General features: G+C 35.7%; 2 protein-coding genes across 2 annotated transcripts; one reads left to right on the top strand and one right to left on the bottom strand.

Annotated features, from left to right (window-relative positions):
* The first annotated feature begins 1205 nt into the window (after positions 1–1205).
* Positions 1206–8430, top strand: LOC132181780 (BEL1-like homeodomain protein 6). Its single transcript, XM_059595015.2, has 5 exons — positions 1206–1297; positions 2295–3258; positions 6215–6594; positions 6716–6776; positions 7411–8430. Exons 2-5 carry the CDS (start codon positions 2359–2361, stop codon positions 8107–8109), a joined length of 2040 nt encoding a protein of 679 aa, XP_059450998.2. The 5' UTR covers positions 1206–1297; positions 2295–2358; the 3' UTR covers positions 8110–8430.
* Positions 8431–9131: 701 nt separating this feature from the next.
* LOC132170620 (uncharacterized) lies at positions 9132–24395 on the bottom strand. Its single transcript, XM_088512602.1, has 9 exons — positions 23724–24395; positions 23028–23256; positions 21626–21759; positions 14507–15175; positions 13600–14085; positions 12562–12616; positions 11924–12036; positions 9622–11351; positions 9132–9512 (listed from the first exon to the last, which is right to left on the bottom strand). The coding sequence occupies exons 1-9, from the start codon at positions 24393–24395 to the stop codon at positions 9509–9511; spliced, it is 4092 nt and encodes a 1363-aa protein (XP_088368728.1). The 3' UTR covers positions 9132–9508.
* Between the last annotated feature and the right edge of the window lie 601 nt (positions 24396–24996).

Genomic DNA, 24996 nt, shown 5'->3' with positions numbered 1-24996 from the left:
AATTCAAACAACTCATAGAAGGAGGGCTGCCGGACCTACTTGCTCCGGACAAATGGACCTCGCACCCTAGGCTATCCAAAGCAAGTAGACCTCACCAACTCCCTAGTTTTAGAGAATCCTAATTCAACAAAAAGAAATACATTATTCCTTTTGTGAAGAATATATGATCTTCTACAAGTTGCAAAGGATGATATTGACCATTACAAATATATATATATATATATATATATATAGATAATAAATTAATAATAGGGAAACAAACATAAATATATGAAATGAGAGGGACCCCGGTGCAAGATCTCACAGTAGTAATATGGGCACCTATACCTAGTGGTGCGCCTTCCACGTTTAAAAATTTGAAAAAGAACATTAAAAACAAAAAGGAAAAAGAAGATATAAACAATCAAATAATAAGTGAAACAAGGAAACAAACAAATAGTAAATAAATAATAATAAAATTGAAAAGAAGCTTCAAAATTGAAAAAAGTAATAAAATAAAAAAAATAAAAAAGACAAGAAAAACAGAGGAAAAGATTAGAATATGCTGTATTGCTGTGTATGGTGGATATTGCAGCAAAGCCAGACCTTCCATGCTCAGCGATGAGAGAGACAGCCAGAGGTTGAGAGAGAAAGAGAGAGATGGGTTTGTGGGTTTAAGGGAGGGTTTAGTTCTACCAACTGGTAGTTAGAGATTGAGCTCCTTAACCAAACGCTTATTTCACCAGCAAAGAAGAGGAGGAGGAAGAAGAAGAAGAGCATGTCAAGCAAAACCCAAAAGAAAAAAGAAAGAAGAAGAAGAAAGGAAAGCTCGAAAAGTGAAAATTCTATTTTATAAAACGAGACAGAGATAGAAAGAGAAAGAGAAAGATATCATTCTTTGGAGTTTCTCACAGAAACTTTTAGAGAGCGAGAGAGAGAGAGAGGTGTTTATGTGTGATTCTCACGTGGGGATTGATGGGAATCATAGATGGAGAATATATGATTAGAAAAAAAGATCAAAAGTGAAAATTCAGAGCTCTTTGAATTATTACCTTCCTTTTTCTTTTTTCTTTTTTCTTTTTCCAAAAAAAACAGTTGGTTTTTCTTCTCTGGGTCTTCTTTACTTATATTATTATTATTATTACTACAAGTGATGAATAAAATTTTCGATGAAAATTGAGGCTTTGTGGTGTTGTATTTGGGGGAGTCTCGGGATCGGAAAGTGTTTAGTTTTGGGAGGATTTTGTTCCTGCGGATCGGTTGGTGTCTCCAAGCTTTGCTGTTCCCCACAACACCCACAATTGAAACGGGTTTCCAGGTTTTTTTTTTTTTTCTTTTATTCTCATTTCTCTGACTTTTTTCATTTCTCTATTCTTTTTTCCATTGTCTTAGCTTCTGAACTATAAATATCTGTGATTCTTCTTTCTTTTTTTTTTCCCTCTCTCTCTCTCTCTCTTCTTTTCTCTCTCTCTTTACTGATGGATAAGATGATGATGGCGATGATAAGAAAATGAAGAGTTCTTTCTTTTTCTTTTTAATTTTTCAACATTTACTGACTTCTAAAAGGTTATTCGTCTTCCTTTTTTGCTTGCTTCTTCCTCCCTTTGTTTGGTTTTTTGTTTGTTGGGTTCTGCAAATTTTGTTTTTTCTTCATGCGTATTCATGGTTCTCTTTAATTTTTTTTTTTTTTCTCTTGGGTTATTTCTGATTTTTTTTGTTTGGGGGGTCATTATTGCTCATTTATGTAATAGGTTTATGCTAATATTTGCTTATTTGGTGGAGAAACGTGATTTATGGAGTATTTAATGCACTTTCTACTCAGAATTTTTGTAAAGGCTTCCTTCAACCGTTTTGTAAGATTGCTCACTTTTGATGCTTGTATTGAAGTTTTCTTTCAAAAGAACCCAATAAGTTCATATAAATGAATTTGATATTCCCATGAAAACAAAGATTGCTCTTTTGATAATTAACCCTTAAAATTTAAGGATTTTATCTACTGTTAGAGTGTTGTGTCTATGATCTTTTTTTCTGCATTAATAACTTGGATATCTGCTTGTGGTATATTGTTCTTGTGAATTGCTTGCTTCTCTTTTATATTTTGATTGCATGAGAGGTGATTAGTGAAAACTATTTTGAGACATATTTTTAAGACTGGTATTCTCTTACGCAGTTCAGCTTAATTATATACCTGTTTACAGTAAGACTAAAATTTGATTGCTAATTATTTAAATTCAAACTTCCTGCAGTCATTGTTTATATATAGATAGAATAAGAATTGTTAATAACAGGAAGCTGTCTTGATTGGCTATTTTCAGTTCCCGGGTGTCTTTGTAATCGAAATCAAATACCCAGGTGGAAAAGTTTTGAGATTTGGAAAATATGGCGACTTTTTACAGTAATTCAAATAATCAAAGAGATGCTGCGCCAATGCACTATTTGAGGGAACATTTGCCTAGTTCGTATGCTGAAGCACCTGTTCTTCATGGTAATATGATGATGTATATGAACTCTGGGTCTTACTCGGATGCTTTGGCCGGGAATTCTCAGCAGCAAAACAACTGCATGGCAATCCCATCGTTGGGTGCTTCAAATTCTTCCCCACAGCAGCATGAAATCTTGTCAAATCTTGGTGGCTCACGCATTGTGGAGCATGATTTCAGTGCATGGAGGGAGGGTAGAAATGAGATGCTGGTTTCAAACCCAATGGGTGGCTCTGCCAACTTTCTTCAGAGTGGACAAAATTTGCAGGGTCAGGGATTATCCCTCAGCCTCAGTACACAAATCCCATCAGGAATCCAAATGCCATCTATCCCATATCGGGATCCTAATCGCGGATTTGCTTCCTTCTTGAGTCCAATGTCAGATGATAGTGGTGATAGGAATGGCTCTTCTAGAGATGAACAGATTAGAAATGCTGAATACTTGCCACCTAGTTTTCCTGGAGGCAGTCAGGATTTAAAAGGGGATTTATCTTCATATGGGATGTCGAGTGTTGTGAGAACCATTCCCAATTCCAAATATCTCAAGGCAGCACAACTACTGCTTGATGAAGTGGTTAATGTCCGCAAAGCTCTAAAGCAGCCTGATTCTGCAAAAACCGACGGCACTCATGAGCATCAGATAAAGAGTCCCAAGGAGGGTGACGGAGGATCAAAGAATGAAACTGGAGTGTCTTCACACCCTCAAGAGTCAGCCAGTAACCCCACATGTGAACTTTCTCATGCTGAAAGACAAGATCTACAGAACAAGTTGACAAAGCTATTGTCCATGTTGGATGAGGTAAGACCAATAAATTAGTTTTTCAGGTATCTTTCTGAGATAAGTATATGATCTGACTCATTGAAGTGGATTAATTTACAGCATTCAAAAACTTGTTGCAAATTTAGTGAACCAGATTCTGTGATGAATTTTTACTCTATTTGATCCGTGTGTTGACCTCTTCTATATACTTTTTGTGATTAAAAATTGTGCACATGCATGCATGTATGTGAAACCTTGAGACTAATTTTCCTCACTGCATAGCCTTTATAAGAGAAAGCCAGCCTACCATACATATATTTAAGAAATGATAGAGGCAGATGGTACCATGAACTATGTTCATGTTGAAAGTTTAGTATGTTTGTCATCATATTTTTTCCCTAATTGAGGGTCTCCAAAGAGAGATAGGCATCAAAGAACAAGCAAAACAATTTAGAATTTTCTAACTGGAGGATCTCATCTTAGTATCACATGCTGATTTCGCTAAAAGTTGGTAGATTTATATCTCACCAAGGAGCATACAAGTTTTTGGCGTTTCCTTTTGGTGTTCAACCATTTTTGTCACAAAAGGTATATTAGTTATTGTTATAATATTAATTAAATGATTAAATTCGTTATTTTCTGTCACTTTAAGTTTTTGGGACAACCGGTGATTTAATATGGTATTATAGCAGAGGTCTTGAGTTCGAACTTTGACTCCACAATTTAACATTTATTTCATTTAAATATTCCATGTATTAGGTCTCATTTATTAAGAGAGTGTTTGAGTTCACACGTGATGGGTATTGTTAGATTATTAATTAAATGATTAAATTACTATTTCTTATCGCGATAATTTTTTTAGACAACTGATGACGTAACAGCCACAAAAGGTGATTTGTCTCAAATGAGTCTGGGGAGATGTGTTGGTATTTCATGGTTAACAGCATCCTACCTTGTCATCTAATGTTTTGGATGCTTAAAAACAGCGATCTTATCGGATTTTCTTAACTTTCTAAGAAGGTTGAAAAATAAAATTGTCTAGTGGCGCTTCCTGAAGGATGTGGGATTTAGGAACCTTCTATCGATCATTAAAGGATTAAATTTTCAGACAGTTAAACCATCGAACTTATATGTTAACATGAAAATGTTCTGGCTTTTCTGTTGTGACAACTTACCTATATGTACCATTCATATCCATAAATTGGATAAAGGTGACAATGTCAGCCTACCTGCAGGAACCAGTGAGTAGATAAAATGGTCTAGCTCTTCTTTTATGTTATTAGTATTGTTATTATTGCTTGAATTTCTTGGTAGAATACAAACTACTAACATGCGAAATTTCTAAAATTATATGAAAATTAAGTGTAATATTCCCTATGGGAGCATTGTTCTACTCCCTGTTAATAGTGGTAGTTAATTTACCATTTATTTGCTCCTGTCAACTTTACGCAACCCCAACTGCAGGTTTGTAAATTGTTAGGTACTTTAATTCCCAACAAATCATTTTACGGAACCACCCGGTGCCTTGCATTTCATCATAAATCTTATTTTCTACTGTTTGATTTTTTTATTAACCATGGAAGTGTGTACTATACATACTGAGGTGTTTACTGAAATCAACAGAAGGGTAAGAAAAAGTAAGTACCATGTTCATCTGTGGCATTCATCATGCTAATTTAGGATGTTTCCATGCTTGTCTTAATTGACAATAATTTGAGAATATGGTAATATAGGAAATTAGCTAGTGCCGCATGGAATTTATTTATGCATCTAATATGAATTACTCCTTTTCTTACTCAAGTATTTGAGTTGATAATTTTCATCATGAGTAAGCTTTATTTTTATGTAAAGAACAAGGATGCATGTATTAAATGATTGGCTTTCCTCATTTACCAGTTGATATGTTGGGGGGGGGGGGGGGGGGGGGGTGGGATTTGGGGGCGTGTCTCAGGGTTTCTGCCTTTTTCCAACTCCCACCTCCTTTTTGTTTTGCTATAACGTACAACAAAGCATGTGGTGTACAATTGCCCATTGAATTGAAATTGTTGTTGACTGCTGATGCAGAAGGGAAAGACCACTAGTTGAAGCTATAGTCCTTGAGTTTACCCAGGATTATCAGTAATGATTTTAAGATGATGTATTCCCAATGTCAGTGACTGTCAATTGGGAGGCTATTTGCAACAAGATAAGCCTAATTATGTAGTACTTTGCTCATAGTTCTTTAATAAGCTGGCTACATGGGGGAGATGGGGCTGGTTTGATTTGTAATACAATGTTTTCTTGGAGTTCATTAGCTCTTTCTTTCCTGACCGTGTTTCAGTTCTCTTGATCTTTTGCAAGTTCATGGAGTTGTTTCTTCTGGCTGTTACTGGTGAAACTTGAGTGATTATTTCTCATTCCAAGTGTATTCTGTAAAAGAGCTTAGATTGCTGTTTTGCTCTTCTTAGGGTGTTCTACTGATCTATAGACTGCATTTAATTGCATACTCTTAATTAGTAATTCTGGATGGCCATAATTGGTGGCCGCACTGAACCTTTTTCTGTTGAACTGTAGTAAGTTACTTAAGCCTCTCACATAAACTTCCCAAGACAATGGTACTCTTAAAAAATGTTGCATTGGATACATGAAAGTTATGCACCGCATAGTTCTTTTCATCCTATTTCCGATAGATACTGTGCTATTTGAGTTTCTTTTCCTTTGTATCTTTGTGTCTGTGTGAGATAGATATATTTGATTAAACTATGAGGAGTTCATCTAAATTTATTTGGCCGCCCTCTGTGTTTTTACAGTCTCTCTTGTATAATGTAATACATTTGTGTCAACAATTTGTGCTTTCTAATGCATAGGCTACAGTTCATTCCCAGGATAGTCGCTTACATTTAAGTCAACTAACCTAAGATGCATTCCAATGTTTTTATCCTTATCTCCATAATTTTTGCAGGAGTTGAGAACATGTTTTCTCCACAAGTCTAATGGTGATCACTTTCTTGCACAGGTTGATAGAAGGTACAAACAGTATTATCATCAGATGCAGATTGTAGTGTCATCATTCGATGTGATTGCGGGTTGTGGGGCAGCTAAACCATATACAGCACTTGCCCTCCAGACTATCTCCCGCCACTTTCGGTGCTTGCATGATGCAATCACTGGCCAGATTCAAGCAACCCGTAAAAGCCTCGGGGAGCAAGATACTTCAGGAAGCGGCAAGGGAGTTGGAATAACTCGCCTCCGTTATGTGGACCAGCAACTCAGGCAACAGAGGGCTCTTCAGCAGCTTGGTATGATGCAGCAACATGCCTGGAGGCCACAAAGGGGGCTGCCTGAAAGCTCGGTTTCAATTCTTCGTGCTTGGCTGTTTGAGCATTTCCTTCATCCGTAAACCCTCTTGACATTGCACTCCTCCCCACCCCCCTTAATTTCAAATTTTCTTGCAAGATCTTTTAGTGCCTTATTCAAACTAATTTCTGAATTTATGTTTTTTTTTTTTTTTTGCCAGCTATCCAAAGGATTCTGATAAGATCATGCTAGCAAGGCAGACAGGGTTGACTAGAAGTCAGGTATAAACCATCTAATTTTGTTCTCTAGCAATTTGTGGGGTAGAATATGAGGTGCTTTATGTTCATAAGTAAGGAAAATCAGGACTCCTTCAATCCCATAGAGTTTCCATATATACTCCATTTGAAAATTGTACCCTCTTGAAAGAGAGAAGAGAGAAAAAAAAAAAGACTTAGTTAGGAGAATTGGTGGAGAAGTCAGTGGTAGGGTGGCTAAGGACATTAGGAATAATGCAGAAAGAGGTTGGGGAATAAACTTGATTCAGGATCGAGCTTTGTTCGAGAAGAAAAATAGTGTTTGTTTTTGTTCTATTATAAGTAGTAACCAAAGCATTGGCTGTCCGTAGAAAAGACACACCAAAAAGAGATCGAGTATTATGTGTGTTTTTTTGTTTTTTTTTTCAATTTCAATACGTAGCTATTTGTGCAGGTAATATATAATGATATAAACTTATACCAGTACTACTAAAGGATCCAGAAGTAAAAGAAGAATTATCATGTACTGCTTTGGCTTCTTTTTTTTTTTTTTGGTCTAGGTCTTTATTATAAGTGAAAATATATCATGCCTTAAATGGCTATGCATCGTTTGTATGGGTTTCATCTTTCTTAATTTGATGACTTCTTTGAGCTGGCTCAGGTATCAAACTGGTTTATAAATGCGCGAGTGCGTCTTTGGAAGCCCATGGTTGAGGAGATGTACAAAGAAGAGACTGGAGATGCTGAGATGGACTCTAATTCTTCGTCTGAAAATGCAGCCAAGGCAACAAAAGGAGATAATAAGACCTCTGAGGATAGAGGGGGAGATTTGCAACAAACTGCAAGCTCGACAGCCGCCGAGAGATGCAGTACTGGTCAACTCATGGACACAAAACCTGATCATGTTCCTGATGTAGAAATGGCAGGATCCACTGGAGTACTCAGTTTCCAAAATGGGACCCGTAGAGAAGCTGAAAATGAATACGGGTTAGTGAAACGAAGGGAGGAACAAAGGCCTAGTGTGGATGACTGTAGTCTCTTCCCTGATGCAATGGTGCAGTCTGATGCAGCCAGTGAAAGGTTCATGGCAGCTGCTGCTGCATATCACATGTCCGAGTTGGGGAGGTTCGGGGGTGGGAGTGGAGTGTCTCTTACATTGGGGTTACAGCACTGTGAGGGTGGTAGCCTACCCATGTCTGGGGGGACACATCAAAGTTTCATTACTATGAGAGGGGACCAACTTTACAATGCTACACCATCATCTGTAGGGGCCGAGACTGCAGATTTTGAATGCATGAATTCTGGTAACCAGCAACACAGGTTCAGTTCCTCCCATCTACTGCATGATTTTGTGGTGTGAAGATGCTGATTGCAGATCCACATGGTTGATTTTTGAACTATTATTGCTTGCAAGAGGAACAGCGATTACCGGACTGTGTTCCTTTGGGAGTTTTGGTTTTGCTTGCAAATAGTAATAGAAAGACTGCAGTCCTCCAAATATGGAAACATATAAAACACAGTTGTAATATATCAAGGCATTGGTTGGAAGATTAGCATATTTGTAAAGATACATATTTTTTGTTTGATATGTGGAAGGAAAATTTTACAACTAATGACTACCCCAGTTTGAAAAAGAAAGATGTAATTTGAAATAAAACATGAGTAGAAATTGGCTGATTGATAGCTTGATGTGGATAATGACCTCTTTAAGCTATTTTCTATTGTGCTGGTGGGATTGGAGATTTAATTGTTGCTGAGGCAACAGTGGCAACAAGGAAAAAGAGAGAGAGATTGCTTATAAAATCTTACAGATGCTTTTCTTGAGACAATTTTTAAGTTATAGAACTTTTGTTGGGTGGCTTTGATTAATTTTGTTTGTGCTTCCTATTAGATGCAAGTGTTTGCGGAAAAAGAGCACTGCATTTTAGGGCTATGATTATGATGAAGTTTCATCCTGCAAACCTTTGTTCTCTCTTTTTATTAATTGTCCAAAAAGTCGAACGTTGATAAAACAAATATTTTAGGGTTTTTTTCTTTCTCCCTTGATATATATGTAAATCAATCTCTGTGAATTGTCTAGGTTTTTAGTGGGAGACCCTCAGGAGGATTTTTCTTTAGTTGGGTACATTTTCAGAGGCCTTTTTTCCTTTTTTTTTTTTTGGTATCCAAGCTTCTAATGGGTTCTGGTTTGTTGTAAAATGTAAAGAGGTGATTCCAATACCCCAAGCTTGCTTTCTTTTCGTAGGCCTTTTTCTTTTGCTCAGAAAAAAAAATAATAATAATAAAAAAAAAAAATTCCCGAGGAGAAAGCTATCATCATCTTTAAATTTTACAATTGTTAATTGGGTTGATCTGAGCTTCGAATGCAACTAAGAATCCAGATAAAGAGAATCAACTTACATCTTTTCTATCTTGTAAATGATTTTGTCCCCTGTCCAACCTTCAATTTGGATAAATTTGGCTAAGGTTTCTAGTTCTACTAGCTCACAGGATGAAACTAGAAGCATAAGTATAACAAAAAGAAGCCTAAAATTTCCAAAAAAACAACATTGATAAACTGACTTCCAACACTGCCTGCTGCAAGTCTTGAACATTCGTGAAGAATATGAAGCTTCAAAGTCATCCAGCAGAAAGACTCAGACAATATACATACATTGAAGCACCTTATATACCTATGTCATGATGATTTACCTGAAAAATAGGAATAACCACCTTACTTCAGCCAACTCCATTGCTCAGCACTAGAATGATGCTAGGAACTACCTAAAAATATATATATACAATCAAAGTTAGGGCAGAACAGTTAAATTTTCATATATATATATATATATATAGATCATGACAGCCGATGCTGATGAATTTGCATACTAACCTTCTGTACAGAACCTTTACATCTTCACCTAACAGTGGACTTTCCAAGAAGAGATCACCGCACTCTTTCACGTCGACAGTCTCGACTTCAAAATCTCGATAACCACAATGCTGATTCCATTCGAACCACATCCTAGAAATTAATTCCTTCTTGAAGCAAGTGTTGTGATCTACCTCTTCAGGTGAATCAGCAGCTACCAATCTATATGTGAACACCCTCTTTGTTTGCCCCGGTCGAAATGCACGACCTATTGCTTGGCGAGTCACTGACGGATTAAGATGAACATCGAGAATTATTATGCGGGATGCACCAACCAAAGATATACCCTCCCCACATGCCTTGATGGAGCCAAAGAAGACTTTAGCAACAGAAGAATTGTTGAACTGCTCCATGGACCATTCACGATGTTGAGAACTTGATTCACCTGAAATCACAAAGATTTCTCTTCCAGGACTCCAACCCTTCATCCTCACTGCTAATCTCTCTAGAAATTTCAAGGGCAAGAGGTATTGACTGAAAACCAGCAGCTTCTCTCCAGCTGACTCGCACAGATTAAGCACATTAAGAAAGAATTTCGCCTTCACTCCATCTTTGACATCTAAGTTCTCTAACATCTCATCCACAATATGATCAGCTAGGGCATGATTCTCAGGGACAGAATTCAGTTTTGGGTGAAGATAGACAGCACCACCAACAGAACTTATCTTAAACGTCCTCACCAACTTTTTTAATTTCTCAGCTTCATGCTTCTGTTTGGAACTGAGGTTCAGTACTACAGCGAAATCAACAAGACCAGGAAGCTCATCAAGGAAGTCCCCTTTATAATAGTGAAGGACCTTGCTGGTCATCTCACGCAAATCTTGTATGACAGCCACTTTCCTCCTAAAATCTTTGTCCTTCTGTAAAGTGTGTTCAACCAAGTCATAGAACTGCCTTTTCACACCCGGTATATCTACTCTACTCATTATGCGCTTGACAACAGCTCGGGACGTTTCCAACCCCAAAAACTTTGGTCGGACAAGATTCAAAATATTGAACACCTCTTTGACATGATTTTGATAAAGGGTTCCTGAAAGTACAACTTTTCTAGGTGTCTCTACTTTTGCAAGAGACTGTAACACATCAGTGTCCTCATTTCTAGCAGTGTGCCCTTCGTCCAGAACAAGAATTGAAGGAGCCTTAAGAAGTATCTCTTGACATGAAGCAGAGGTGGTGCTGGCTCCATCGTCACAAATAATTGTTGAGAATTGCTTGTACCCTAAGAAAAGGATACTCTTATGCTCTACCCACTGTTTCAACACCTCCAGTTGCTGAGATCGATTATCTGCTTTGACAGCATAAAAATCATACAGTGGAATATCCTCTACTTGCCATCGTTGGAACTCATTTTTCCATGTTGCCAAGATTCCTTTAGGAAGCACAACTAGTGGTCTAGCATGTGGATACTTTCCCAGGAAACTTTGCACAAAACTGATTATCATAAATGTCTTCCCTGATCCAGGAGCATGGGCCAAGATACATCCCCCAGGATTATCACCCACCAAGTTCCTGACAAGAAAATTGAAACCCTCCACTTGATGAGGTTTCATTTGCTTTGTATGCCTTGGATGGGCAGAAATTTCACTTATTGTCACATCATCTTCAGAAAATTTAAATCCAACCATCTTAGATGACCGTCTGACTTTAGCATTCCGAGAATCAGACATGTAAGTTCGGGTACTCCTTTTGACCTGGAATGAAAGAAAAGTAATGAAAAGAAGACAACTTGTCAATAAGGCATCAAAATTTCCCAATATGGGTTCAAGCATATACATTTTCTGATGAATTCCATAACCATTAACCAATATGCCTATATTTACTTCTTTTTTTTAATAATTAATTGGCCCCAAGGTAAGGGAAATGGGAAATTTGAACTTGTGACCTCTATTTTATAAGGTATGAATCATGATCCCAGGCCATTTGAGACCCTTTAAGGTTAATAAGCCTAGACTTACTTATTGAGCATCAATGAATGGATCAACTTACATCATAACTTCTTTTTTTAATAAAAAAATCAATTTTATTAGAAACCGCATAGGGGAGCAACTCTAGTATAAATGAAGTATACTAAAAAAACCTCCTATTAAAGAGAACCTCAATCATAAAATAAAAGCAACTAGAATGCAAGTATTTAAACATTAAAAAAAGGACCATCAGCTGGAATGCCCAATTGCCGTTTTAGTTCTATGCAAATAGTGCAATTCCAAGCTGACAAATTAGAAAATTAAGAAAAATGAACAAATGCACCAACAGCAAACCTCACCTTATTGTACTGGAACTCAAATATGGTCTCAATCCCTCTGTCAATGACCCCACATATGCGACAAACATATCCAATATCATCCTTTAAGACAAAAGAATGATCACAATCCTCCCCTTCTCTCACTTGTTCATCAGACAAAGGATCTACAAGAGCATCCTATGAATGCAGAATAAGATTAAAATTAATATCATGCTCAATAATGTAAAGTCATTTGCATTAGACAATGATGTGACCAGTTTTCAGTAATTTAAAACATACACCTCAAATTGGAAATAGATTTTCAGGATTTGGTTATGAGTCAATTTTTAAGCATAATAATGGGCAGAACTTTGTGGATAAGTGTTCATTCCAAAATTACATGATAAAACTTTTAATTTTAAGAACCAGAATATAAACAAAACGAAAAACTTGAAAACTTGCAGAATATAAAGATAACTAAGAAAAAGACAGGAAACAAGGTTCAAACGAAGAAAAGAACTTGAAGTGTGCTTAAACTACCAGCAAATAACATACTGTTTTAGCTACAGTAATGACATTTCATCTAGCAGAAATAACTGGCAATGACTTCTCTGCAGAAAGATATTTTGCGACGACAATCATAGCTAATATCATCCCTCAGGATCAACGAATGATCACACTGTTCCTCGCCTTCTCTCTTGTGTGTTCATCAGTTGAAGGATCAATAGCAATATTCTAGCATAGTAGCACAAACTTGAATTAAATCTAAAATGAACCCAGGAAGAATTGAAAATTTTAGCAAAAATATAATGAAAGAAGATTCTAACACACAGAGCAGGGGTTTCAAGTCACCAGCAAAGTCAGAAAACCTTATTCATAAAAATGTCTGTCACTTCAAAACCTGCAAGCATATACGTAACACTCCCCAATCTTAATGCTTCATAAATAAGCTTATGTAGTACAGACACAGACAATGGGCACTTGGAATGGCGGAATGCATCCAATATGCAACTCATTTATGTCCACATAAATCCAATATGAAAGGGTTTCCTTCAGGGAATAATGACTCATGCTTTGCTGCAAATGCGCTTATACAAGGCAGAGATGACTCAGAAGGACATACAATAACAGTTTTTTTGTCATTTTCCTTGCTTTGCCAGAGACATTCTCACATTCAGTACTAATCTATCATCCAACATAATCTCAGCAGGCAAGCTGGTGTTGCAATAATTTATTTAATTATTTTGTAATAGATTTGAGTCTAGGGATATAATGACAATTGTTACTGAATCATTACTATGCATTGCACCAACATGAATGTGCTAATTACCCAATGGATGATGGACTAGCATTAGCACATTGGATGACATTATTTAGTTTCATAATTGAAAAATGAATTAATTAATTAGATACCATTTGGGAGAGGTAATATCATATTTTGGGCCATTTAAATGGAATCCAATAAGAAATATTATGTCTGTGTGTGTGTGTGTGTGTGTTACGATATGAGCAAGAGTGAACTGGAAATAATAGTACCAAAAAGCCAACCACAGATCCAGAAACATTTGCAAAAGCTCCAAACTTAAGTTACTAAAGCCAAGAAAATGATGCAATTGCAGAATTGGCACATGCACTAGTCTATATCTTTTAAGTCAAGATTAATGGATAAATAATATGAAAACTCTTGTTACCATGAATAACAAAGCAAATGAAGATACCTTGGAACATTCTAATGTGAATGTCATCTCCTTCCATAGACTCGCCATATCTTCATCTTCAATATCCGTTTGAAGATTTTGTTCTAGTTTCTGATAAATTTGGCTCTCATCCTCCTCAATCATCACATCATCTCCTGAGCCAACATATCCACCTTTATCTATCGTGATATCATTTTCACCAGCCATGTTTCTCACCTCTTTGCTTGGAGCTTTGATTTGTATATCTTCTAGCCCCTCATCTTCAGTATCAACAACTACATCTCCTGCATCAACATTTCCACCTTCCTCAACGAGTACATCTCCTGCATCAACATTCCCACCTTCCTCAATGAGTACATCTCCTACATCCACATTCCCACCTTCCTCAACGAATACATCTCCTGCATCAACATTCCCACCTTCCTCAACAAGTGCATCTCCTGCATCAACATTACCACCTTCATCTATCCTAATATCAACTTTACCGACCATGCTCTTTAAACAATCCTGAACCAGAATATCATATACATACCAATTAATACACAGTGAAGAAAATGATTTAGAAAGGACAATAAAATAATAGAGCAAATGAAACTTAAAAGCAAGCATTTATAAATTTGCATAGGTTATAAAGATCTTCCTAATTCAACAAAGGCGTACCACATCGGTAGTATAAGTCTGTCAACATGCTTTGAATGCTTGTTAAACATGGTGACAACTTTTTTTTTTTTTTATTTGGTCATTAGCCAACAATGGTCATACAACAGGGGTAATCCTTATCCATACATACAACAAACTGCCTCAAGCCTAGTGAAAGGAGGACATAATCCCAGGTCTCTAGTACAACCACCTTGGTAGAGAGGGCCTTAAAATGTCTGCTTCATCATACTTGCAACTGTAAAAGTTACATATGCAGGAACAAACTTACCATGGAGTCCTTCATGAGAAGCCCTCCAACAGGCTCCGGCACAACAATTTGAAGTATATGAGAATGCATTCCTTGTCCATTGTCTTCATCATTTGACTTAAGATCTATAATATTTGGCAGAGAGCGTGTTTCTTGTCCCCTCACTTCATTATCTGCACTAAGATCTTTAACTGTTGGAGCAGAATGTATCCATTGTGGACTCTCTTCATCATCTGAACTAAGATCTATAACAGTCGGGGCTATTGCAGTGCCACCATTAAAAGGCTCTAAATTAATGACATTTTGATGTGCCTGATGAGTGACTTGTTGGTTCACCGACTTAGAAGGCTCTTTACAGTGGTTCTTTGGCACTTTTGAACATGTATCGTGAAGCCTATGAAAGTTTGGCAACTGTGACCTTCGTGAGAAAAGCTCCTCTATTTCTTTTGTCAGACTTCCAAATGGACTTGTATCCAACTCTTGCAGCAACTTGGGAATGTCAAATGGGTCAGAATCATTAACAAACCTTGATGTGGCCTTTTCTTGCTTCTTTTTAGATACGTCATGCTTAGTCACAGAATTTGCTGTGCTATCAGAATCTTCTCCTTCAAAGTGAATTTTCCTCCTTTTGTACTCCTTAGAGATCTCTGTTTTCAACATGAAAATCATCAGAACCATGTAAGCCGTGCACTTGCAGAAGCAAACAAATAGAAGGATTTCAAAACAAAGTTCATAATACTTCGTTATAACAAGCCCCAGTACACTATAAACAAAAGAAAAACAATATCAAAATAGCTCTGGAGAAACATAAGCACCCTTTCCATGAGTAGAAAGCTCGTAAAAATCAGGTTTTATAAATATAATCATAATTCCACAATACAAAGTCTATCAAAGCAAAGCAATTAGGAGTGTCTGAATATACTGGGTTGTTCTTAATTTACTTTGACCACAGTGGCATATTTACAATGTACTTCATGCTAAAAAGATTGTTGTGAAAATTGGAATTTCATCGTTGTGTGCAATCTGCTGCATTATTAACACATACATTGAGCTATAGAGTTTTAGACATCCAACGAGACAATGTACAAGCAAATTGCCAGCATAAGATTGGAAGAGCATCCCAACCCCCTTGTTTTGAATTACATATTATATAGTAATACATATATATATACACACTAGTCTAAAAATTAATTTGGTCTCTATCAAAATTAGGCTTGACCCCTCGTTAATGCTTTCGCCCCTCCAATAAAAAATTGGAGTTCCGTTCCTGAATGTGGGCACCTAGTTAAACATACAAAAGTTGAAAATATAATTATAATGATGATAAATCCTTAATCGCTTTCAACTCATGACCAAAGGAAAACCCATAAGTCTCCATATAATTCAATAACGAAAATGGTTGGAGAAAAATCTTCCTGTTAAAAGGGTATTATCAATTTTATCAAAGGTTCTATTCATCTCAAAGGGTTTTCCTTTTTCGGTTTTTCTTTTACCTGGAAGTTGTAACTTGTACCTTGCCCTCTATAGCTATATTTGAAATAAATAAATAAAATGCTTAAGCCTTGACTTAAAAATAAAAAAATAAAAAATCCCTCAAGAAATAGTTTTCTTCAAGACGATTAAATATTAATTAAATAATTAAATAAATTATTTTTTTATCCACTTACACTTTTAGGACAAACAGTAGTAACATGGTATTATAATAGTGATAGTGAGTTTAAACCTTAATTACCACAGTTTACCTTTATTATAATTAAAATATTATATGTATCGGGTCTCATTCGTTAAGAGGGAGTTTCATCGGTATTAAAATATTTGAATCAATCATTTCTATCAACAACATATCCTTAAAGCAACTTTCTTTAACACATTCAAAATGGAAATATGGTTTATAAAAGAATGAACATGAAGAACAAAACTATATAAAATAAAATAAAATCCAAAATGCACATGAACACGATGAACTGAAAAAAAAAAAACGAAAATGAACCAAACGAAATGAGAACCAACAACAGTTTGATCGAGCTAAATGGGTAGTGAAACTTGCCTGCAGCTGGACTTGGGTAGTTCGTCTCTGGCGCCATACTTCACCGTTCACTAAATCCAACAAAGCAAAACCCAAATACAAACACTTTCTTTCGGAACAAGCAAGCGATTATAACATTTTCTTAAACACTAGTGATTTTGTTAATACATATTCATGCTTTCCTTCGCTTCTTCTCTTCGTGTTTTGCCCAAAGTTTAGCTCTTTTCCGTTAGAAACATAGAATCTGCTCTCTTTTCTCTCTTTTTGTGAAGCGAGTCTCTTCAGCTCCCTCACTCCCACGTACAGCTTGTTTGTGGGTGTCTGAAAATATGTTCTTCCCGTGAGTACTGCATACATCTGATATAGATCCGGCCCATTGGAAAAAGAGAAGCCCATATATTTATCTGATGATGAGGCCCATATGTTCATATGGTCCAATATTGAGGAGAATTATTTTTTCTACTAATTTGTTTGCTTGTTTCATTAAAACGTGCAGAATTTTTTTTTTCAAAAAAAAAAAAAAATTGAAAAGATTTTGGGTAATCAAATAAGGACAAAGTTTTCCCAAACTTTCTTAGACTATTAAATTCACATCTATTTTAAAAGCACGTGATTCTTGTATGCATTTTTAAAAATTAATATAGGAGCTTTGCGTAGAGATTAACCAATTTTCTTTAAGAACAATATTATTTTAGTAGGCTGTTATATTACTGTCCCTAAGGGGTAGCTCAATCGGCTTGGATCACGCCTAATGAAGCGAACGTCGCTAGTTCGAATCCTTCCTCCCCCTTCCCTTATGTGGACATGTCAAAAAAAAAAAAAAAAAAAAGGTTGTTATATTACTGTTGTATAATTTGATGGCGTAACAGTGAAAATTAGTCATTGAATTAACACTAATATATATTAAAAAAAAAAAACATAATTTTTACTGTCACATCATCTCAGACTCTCAGTCATTTAACAATCGTATATCAGTTTAATAAATAGCTTTACTCTTAAAATCTATTTAGAAGCTTCATTTGAAATAGAGGGTATTTGTTTAATGTAAAAGGAAGGGTAATATTGTAAATATTGTTCTTCAATTTTAATATTAAGATAATATTACCCCATTTTATGCTAAATATATATTCTTTTTTTTTTTTTTGAAAGAAAATCATTCTTATCTCATTAATAGAGGAATCAATAGCATTAAAACTCTTATAATCATAGAACATAACGTTCTGAAAGATCCTAGCCGAAGCTAAAAGATCAAAGTCAAAGATTACACATCAAAGATGTCAAACATCCGCTAACCTATAACTAATATTCAGTTGGAATAACAGATCTGCGCTAGGCAGACACAAACTAATGCATAGGTAGCTCTTATTCCTCGACCCTGGGATCAAAAGGACCCCATGCCGACACACATCCTCCTGAACCCGAAAGCCAGGATATCATTCACATCCACAACCCAAGGGGTCTGGACCAAAATAACAAGCGAGGAGATCAAGAAAGAGGACATGGCCTTATTACAAGCAGCAAGAAAAACAAGAAAAATACAGGGAAAATCAAAGCAATACAACTAAAAATTTAAAAATATGAGCACACTAGGCGGATGACAGCAGTCGGAAGAAAATCCGATAGCGTGCTTGCCGGAAACCGATGCGTAGATGGCGTTAGAAGCACATCGCGGTGGGGGACGCGTGAAAAGACCCAGCAGAAGACAGTAAACGGCAAAGCTGGTGCGAAGGAGATCGGCGGCACACTCAAAGAAATTGGGGGGAAGTTTGAGTGAATCCCCCATGAGCGGCACCCACAAAGTGTGCCCAAACAAACACCTAGCAAGAAAAAATAAACAAGCAAACAAAGAATAACAACAGGGAAAAGAAAGCGAAATCCAAAAACAAACACAAAAGAGAAAAGAAACACAGATCGGGGAAGAGGGGGGGGGGAAGGAAAATGGGGAAGGGAGGGGGGAACAGATCAAGGAAAGAGAGAGGGAAAGAGAGGAGAGGGGGAGGGCCTCCCCCTCAAATATACATTCTCTATAAGTGGAAGATGATTGCTATGACATAAATACTGTAAGTTGATAAAGGGATTGCATTCTAATTGTCTCCATCTTTCCCACTAATAAATTATATTGGAAAAAGTTTGAAAATATCATGGTCTGAACCCATTAATTAAGGACACAGATGACACATTAATTTAGGGTACTCTTCTCAGCACCCTTTCAACCTTCCTGAAGTGATGGAATCCCCTTGTCGGAAGTTTTTTTTTTTTTTTTTTTGACATGTCCATACAAGGAAAGAGGGAGGGGAGAGGAGGGATTCGAATTAGTGACCAACGTTTCTTGAGGCGTAGTTCACAGCCGATTGAGCTACCCCTTGGGGACTCCCTTGTCGTAAGTTAAAATCATAATAAAAGAGCCAAAATAGAGAGTTAAGGTTAGGGGTGCAAAGGCGGGCGGTTAAAAACCGCCCGCTAACCGCTAACCGCTATAACTGCCTACCGCCTAACAGCTTAACCACATAACCGCATTAACCGCTAACCGCCTAACCGCATTAACCGCCTAGCGGTTAGCGGTTATTGGGTCTACTAACCGTAACCGCTAACCGCCTTTTTATATAATATATTTTTATAATTATAATTATAAAAATATTTATACATATAACATAATCACTTGATCATTAAATCACAATTTTTTTCAAAAATAATTAAATCACAATTTGAGTATTAATATATTATCACTATAATTTATATGATTATATCATATGAGATTGATCATTAAATCATTTGATTATATAATAATAAATTATACATATATAATATGACATAACTCATAAGTATACCAATTCATACTAATACAACAATTAAATATCTAAAGACTTATTTCCAATGTATGTTATAAACTTATAAGTCTATATATATTATAAGTCTATATAAGTCTACATATGTATATGAATAATATAAATGTATAATATCAATACTTAATCATATGATTCAATGACAATTCAAATACTTTATTCAAGACTTCAAGTGAACTTGTTTTAGGAGTTCATTGTCTCCACTTACCGCTAAAGCCTTGATTTGCACACAAAAAAGGATAAAGAACCGCCGAAGCGATGCCGAGTTGGAGGAGTTTTTGGCAGAATTTGATGAGCTAAGTAAATGTTTATAAATTAGTTATTTGCAACTTCATTTAGTTTTCATTATTTATTAATTTATTCTAATTATTTATTCATAGATGTGACTCAACCTTCAAGTTTAAGTGCTGCTTCATCTTTTGCCTAGAGGTTTGTTAGTAACGAAGGTTAATATTTTTTGAATTGTCATAGTATTTTAATTACAATACAATTATATTAAGCACGTTTTGATATGTGTACATGCTTGTGCCTTAATATTATTATGTTTAATATTATAACTTTTCTTCTTTTGATGTCCACAGGATTTGCTAGAGGACCAAATGAGAGGATTGATGAAGTTTTAATGTTTTATTTGTATCATTTAATGTTTTATTTGAACTTATTTTATATGCTTTGAGTTGAACTTTTTTTTCTATATTTTTTTATATGTTGTGACAATTGTCTGAATTCTGAACTTTTTTTTGTATGTTGTGTTGATTTTTTTTTTTTTTTTTTTTTTAAAAAAAGTTAACCGGTTATGATTTAATATTTAAGGAAATTTTTTTAAAGTACAAGTAAATGTAAATTTTGGGTCAAATATTTTTGATTTTTCAATATGGGCTCTTTTTATAGCAATTGGGCCCAAGAAGATATTAAAAATACAAGAAAAAAAAATGAGGGTAAAAAAAAGCCCAAAAAAAGAAGCCCAAAAAGCCCTAAAGAAAGCCCAAAAAGCAAAAAAGAAGCCCAAATTTAAAAAAGCGGTTAGCGAGCGGTTATCTATTTCGCTAACCGCTAACCGCTAGGCGATTAGCGGTTGCGGTTAGTGAAATCTACTAACCGCTAAGGCGGTTACGGTTAGCGGTTATTGCCACTAACCGCTAACCGCAACCGCCTTTGCACCCCTAGTTAAGGTTTAGTATAATAAGATTGAGGTCATAATAGGTCAATCCAATTAGACTCTACTAATAAACGAGTTAAATTCATATCAACCCACTTTAGGCGTATAATTAAATTACAAATTAGTTATTAATTATGATTATGGATACCATTTATCAAATTGATATTGTCATGTATCTAATTATGAATGTGTATAATTAATATAATTTTATGTTTATAAAATATAAAACTGTATTAATCAAACATTTGTGTCAACTCAACCCATTTATATTTGGGAAAATTACAGTTTACCCCCTCAATGTTGACAGCGTTTTCAATTTGAACACCAAAGTTTCAATTTTTGCAATCTACCCCCTCAAAGTTTCAAATTTTTGCAATTTGACTAATTGTATCCAAAACTTCTCATATTGCCCCTAATTTTTTATTTTTTATAAAAAAAATTTTAAAAAAATTCGGGGTAGCCAAAGCCACCCCTTTGGCCATTTGGCCATTTTTATACCCCCAAATTTGTTTTTTTAAAAAAAAAAAAAAAAAAAAAAAAATTAGGGGCAATATGAGAATTTTGGGATAATATTGATCGAATTGAAAAAAATGGAAACTTTGTGAGGATAGTTTGCAAAAATTAAAACTTCAGTGTTTGAATTGAAAAATGATGTCAACTTTAAAGAGGTAAACTATAATTTTCCCTTTATATCTAAAAAGATGGTGTTCGTTTCAACCTAACACAATTTATTTATTAAAATAGTTATACGAGCTGCATCATGGAGCAATGCTATGGAGCAACACTATTTCCAAATGAATTCTAGAAATAATACTTCTCCTACGCAGCATTAGCCTCGTGTTATGTCACCCGTTTAGTTAAATGGATTGTATTAGGATTAATTAAATGGGTTATGTTTGGGTCAACCCATATAACCGTATAGCCATAACTCAATAAAGAAACGAACTGACCCATGAACATTTGCAAAACTCCAAACTTAAGTTACTAAAGCAAAGAAAATGAGGCAATTGCAAAAATGGCACATGCACTAGTCAATATCTTTTAAGTCAAGATTAATGGATAAATAATATGAAAATTCTTGTTACCATGAATAACAAAGCAAATGAAGATACCTTGGAACATTCTAATGTGAAAGTCATCTCCTTCCATAGACTCGCCATATCATCATCTTCAATATCCGTTTGAAGATTTTGTTCTAGTTTCTGATAAATTTGGCTCTCGTCCTCCTTAATCATCACATCATCTCCTGAGCAAACATATCCACACTACAAAAATTCAATTTTTTGGTAACGGACCGTTTGTGACGTGTCAAGGCTGTTGACACGTTACTAAAGGTTAGTAACATGTAATTGGTAACGTGTCTGGGGCGTTTCCAAATTGGTCGTAACTACTAGGAATAAATTGACACGTTACTAAACTTTTAGTAACGTGTCAATTTTGACACGTCACCATTTGGTAACGTGTCAAAATTCACACGTTACTAAAGTTTAAAAAATTATTAAAAAAAAAAATTCCGGACAAAAATTTGAAATTTTTTTTTTTTTCAAATTTTTTTTCCGGAATTTTTTTTTTCAAATAATATTATGGAATTTGATTTTCAAATATCCAAACCCAGCACAATTGATATCATGGAATCTGATTTTTTTTTTTTTTTTTTTCAAATAATATCATGGAATCAGATTGAATAAACCATCAAATAATATCATAGAACTCAAAATGCCTTGAATCAGTTTCAACAACATATACAAACATCTGCAGATCTGGAGCTCGAGCTCCATTTAGGCCCGATATTCAGCTATCTCCTTTTCAGCCTCTTCTTTGGCTTGTTTCAACCTAGCCATTTTTCTAACAATAGAAAGACAAGCTATATATATTAAACCCCAATATATTAATGCAAAACACAAGCTATATATATATAATGAGGAATATATACCTGAGGAGATCGATGGACGGAGAAATGCCGAACCTGCCAGAAGGAGTTGCCGGAGAGAGAGAGGAAAAAAGGAAAAAAGGAGTTGCTTGTGAGAAGAGAAAGGAGTTGCTGGAGAGGAAAAAAGGAAATTCCCTCTTCTTCGAAGCCTGTGCTGGGGAGGTAGAAAAAAAATAGGAGGGAAAAAAAGAAAGAAAAAGGGGAGAAAAAAAAAATATTGGAAACCAGCTGGGCGCTGGTTCCCAATACCATATTGTAACGTGCGGTTTATTGGACACGTTACCAAATTGGTAACGTGTCATAATGACACGTTACCAATTTGGTAACGTGTCATAATGGCACGTTACCAATTAGTAATGTGCTATTATGACACGTTACCATTTTGGTAACGTCCCATTATAACACGTTACCAAATTGGTAACGTGTTATTTATGACACGTCACCAAATGGTGACATGTGGAGTTTTACACGTTACTAAATGTTTTAGTAACGTGTCATTAATTGCCACGTCACTAAATGGTAACGTAGCAGATATTAATGAATAGTATACACGTCACTAAAACCCATTTTTGTTGTAGTGCCACCTTTATCTATCGTGATATCATTTTCAGCAGCCATGTTTCTCACCTCTTTACTTGGAGCTTTGATTTGTATATCTTCCAGCCCATCATCTTTAATATCAACAAGTACATCTCCTGCATCAACATTTCCACCTTCCTCAACGAGTACATCTCCTGCATCAACATTCCCACCTTCCCTCAACGAGTATATCACCTGCATCAACATTCCCACCTTCCTCAACGAGTACATCTCCTGCATTAACATTACCACCTTCATCTATCCTAATATCAACTTTATCGACCATGCTCTTTAAACAATCCTAAACCAGAATATCATATACACACCAATTAATACACAGTGAAGAAAATGATTTAGAAAGGACAATAAAATAATAGAGCAAAGGAAACTTAAAAGCAAGCATTTATAAATTTGCATAGGTTATAAAGATCTTCCTAATTCAACAAAGGCGTACCACATAGGTAGTATAAGTCTGTCAACATGCTTTGAATGCTTGTTAAACATGGTGACAACTTTTTTTTTTATTATTTGGTCATTAGCCAACAATGGTCATACAACAGGGGTAATCCTTATCCATACATACAATAAACTGCCTCAAGCTTAGTAAAAGGAGGACATAATCCCAGGTATCTAGTACAACCACCTTGGTAGAGAGGGCCTTAAAATGTCTGCTTCATCATACTTGCAACTGTAAAATTTACATATGCAGGAACAAACATGGAGTCCTTCATGAGAAGTCCCCCAACAGGCTCCGGCACAACAATTTGAAGTATATGAGAATGCATTCCTTGTCCATTGTCTTCATCATTTGACTTAAGGTCTATAATAGTTGGCGGAGAGCGTGTTTCTTGTCCCCTCACTTTATCATCTGAACTAAGATCTTTAACTGTTGGAGCAGAATGTATCCATTGTGGACTCTCTTCATCATCTGAACTAAGATCTATAACAGTTGGGGCTATTGCAGTGCCACCATTAAAAGGCTCTAAATTAATGACATTTTGATGTGCTTGATGAGTGACCTGCTGGTTCACCGACTTAGAAGGCTCTTTACAGTGGTTCTTTGGCAGTTCTGAACATGTATCGTGAAGCCTATGAAAGTTTGGCAACTGTGACCTTCGTGAGAAAAGCTCATCTATTTCTTTTGTCAGACTTCCAAATGGACTTGTATCCAAATCTTGCAGCAACTTGGGAATGTCAAATGGGTCAGAATCATTAACAAACCTTGATGTGGCATTTTCTTGCTTCTTTTTAGATACGTCATGCTTAGTCACAGAATTTGCTGTGCTATCAGAATCTTCTCCTTCAAAGTGAATTTTCCTCCTTTTGTACCCCTTGGAGATCTCTGTTTTCAACATGAAAATCATCAGAACCATGTAAGCCGTGCACTTGCAAAAGCAAACAAATAAAAGGATTTCAGAACAAAGTTCATAATACTTCGTCATAACAAGCCCCAGTACGCTATAAACAAAAGAAAAATAATATCAAAATAGCTCTGGAGAAACATAAGCACCCTTTCCATGAGTAGAAAGCTCGTAAAAATCAGGTTTTATAAATATAATCATAATTCCACAATACAAAGTCTGTCAAAGCAAAGCAATCAGGAGTGTCTCAATGTACTGGGTTATTCTTAATTTACTTTGACCACAGTGGCATATTTACAATGTACTTTATGCCAAAAAGATTGTTGTGAAATTTGGAATTTCATCGTTGTGTGCAATCTGCTGCATTATCAACACATACATTGTGCTATAGAGTTTTAGACATCCAACGAGACAATGTACAAGCAAATTGCCAGCATAAGATTGGAAGAGCATCCCAACCCCCTTGTTTTGAATTACATATTATATAGTAATACATATATATATATACACACACTAGTCTAAAAATTAATTTGGTCTCTATCAAAATTAGGCTTGACCCTTCGTTAATGCTTTTGTCCCTCCAATAAAAAATTGGAGTTTCGTTCTTGAATGT

This window comes from Corylus avellana, chromosome 2 (assembly GCF_965113065.1).
Source record: "Corylus avellana chromosome 2, dhCorAvel1.hap1.2, whole genome shotgun sequence".
Taxonomy (NCBI): domain Eukaryota; kingdom Viridiplantae; phylum Streptophyta; class Magnoliopsida; order Fagales; family Betulaceae; genus Corylus; species Corylus avellana.
Note: the sequence above shows the minus strand (reverse complement) of the source record. Positions and strands in the feature narration are given on the sequence as shown.

Excerpts from the sequence above, each read along its gene's own strand:
- LOC132181780 (XM_059595015.2), top strand. The coding sequence starts at position 2,359 with ATGGCGACTTTTTACAGTAATTCAAATAATCAAAGAGATGCTGCGCCA. Across the intron at positions 3,259-6,214 it reads TATTGTCCATGTTGGATGAG|GTTGATAGAAGGTACAAACA; the intron begins GTAAGACCAATA and ends TTTCTTGCACAG. Across the intron at positions 6,777-7,410 it reads CAGGGTTGACTAGAAGTCAG|GTATCAAACTGGTTTATAAA; the intron begins GTATAAACCATC and ends GAGCTGGCTCAG.
- LOC132170620 (XM_088512602.1), bottom strand. The coding sequence starts at position 24,395 with ATGGTTCTGATGATTTTCATGTTGAAAACAGAGATCTCCAAGGGGTAC. Across the intron at positions 14,086-14,506 it reads TTCTCATGAAGGACTCCATG|GATTGTTTAAAGAGCATGGT; the intron begins GTAAGTTTGTTC and ends ATTCTGGTTCAG. Across the intron at positions 12,617-13,599 it reads TCACATTAGAATGTTCCAAG|AATATTGCTATTGATCCTTC; the intron begins GTATCTTCATTT and ends CTACTATGCTAG.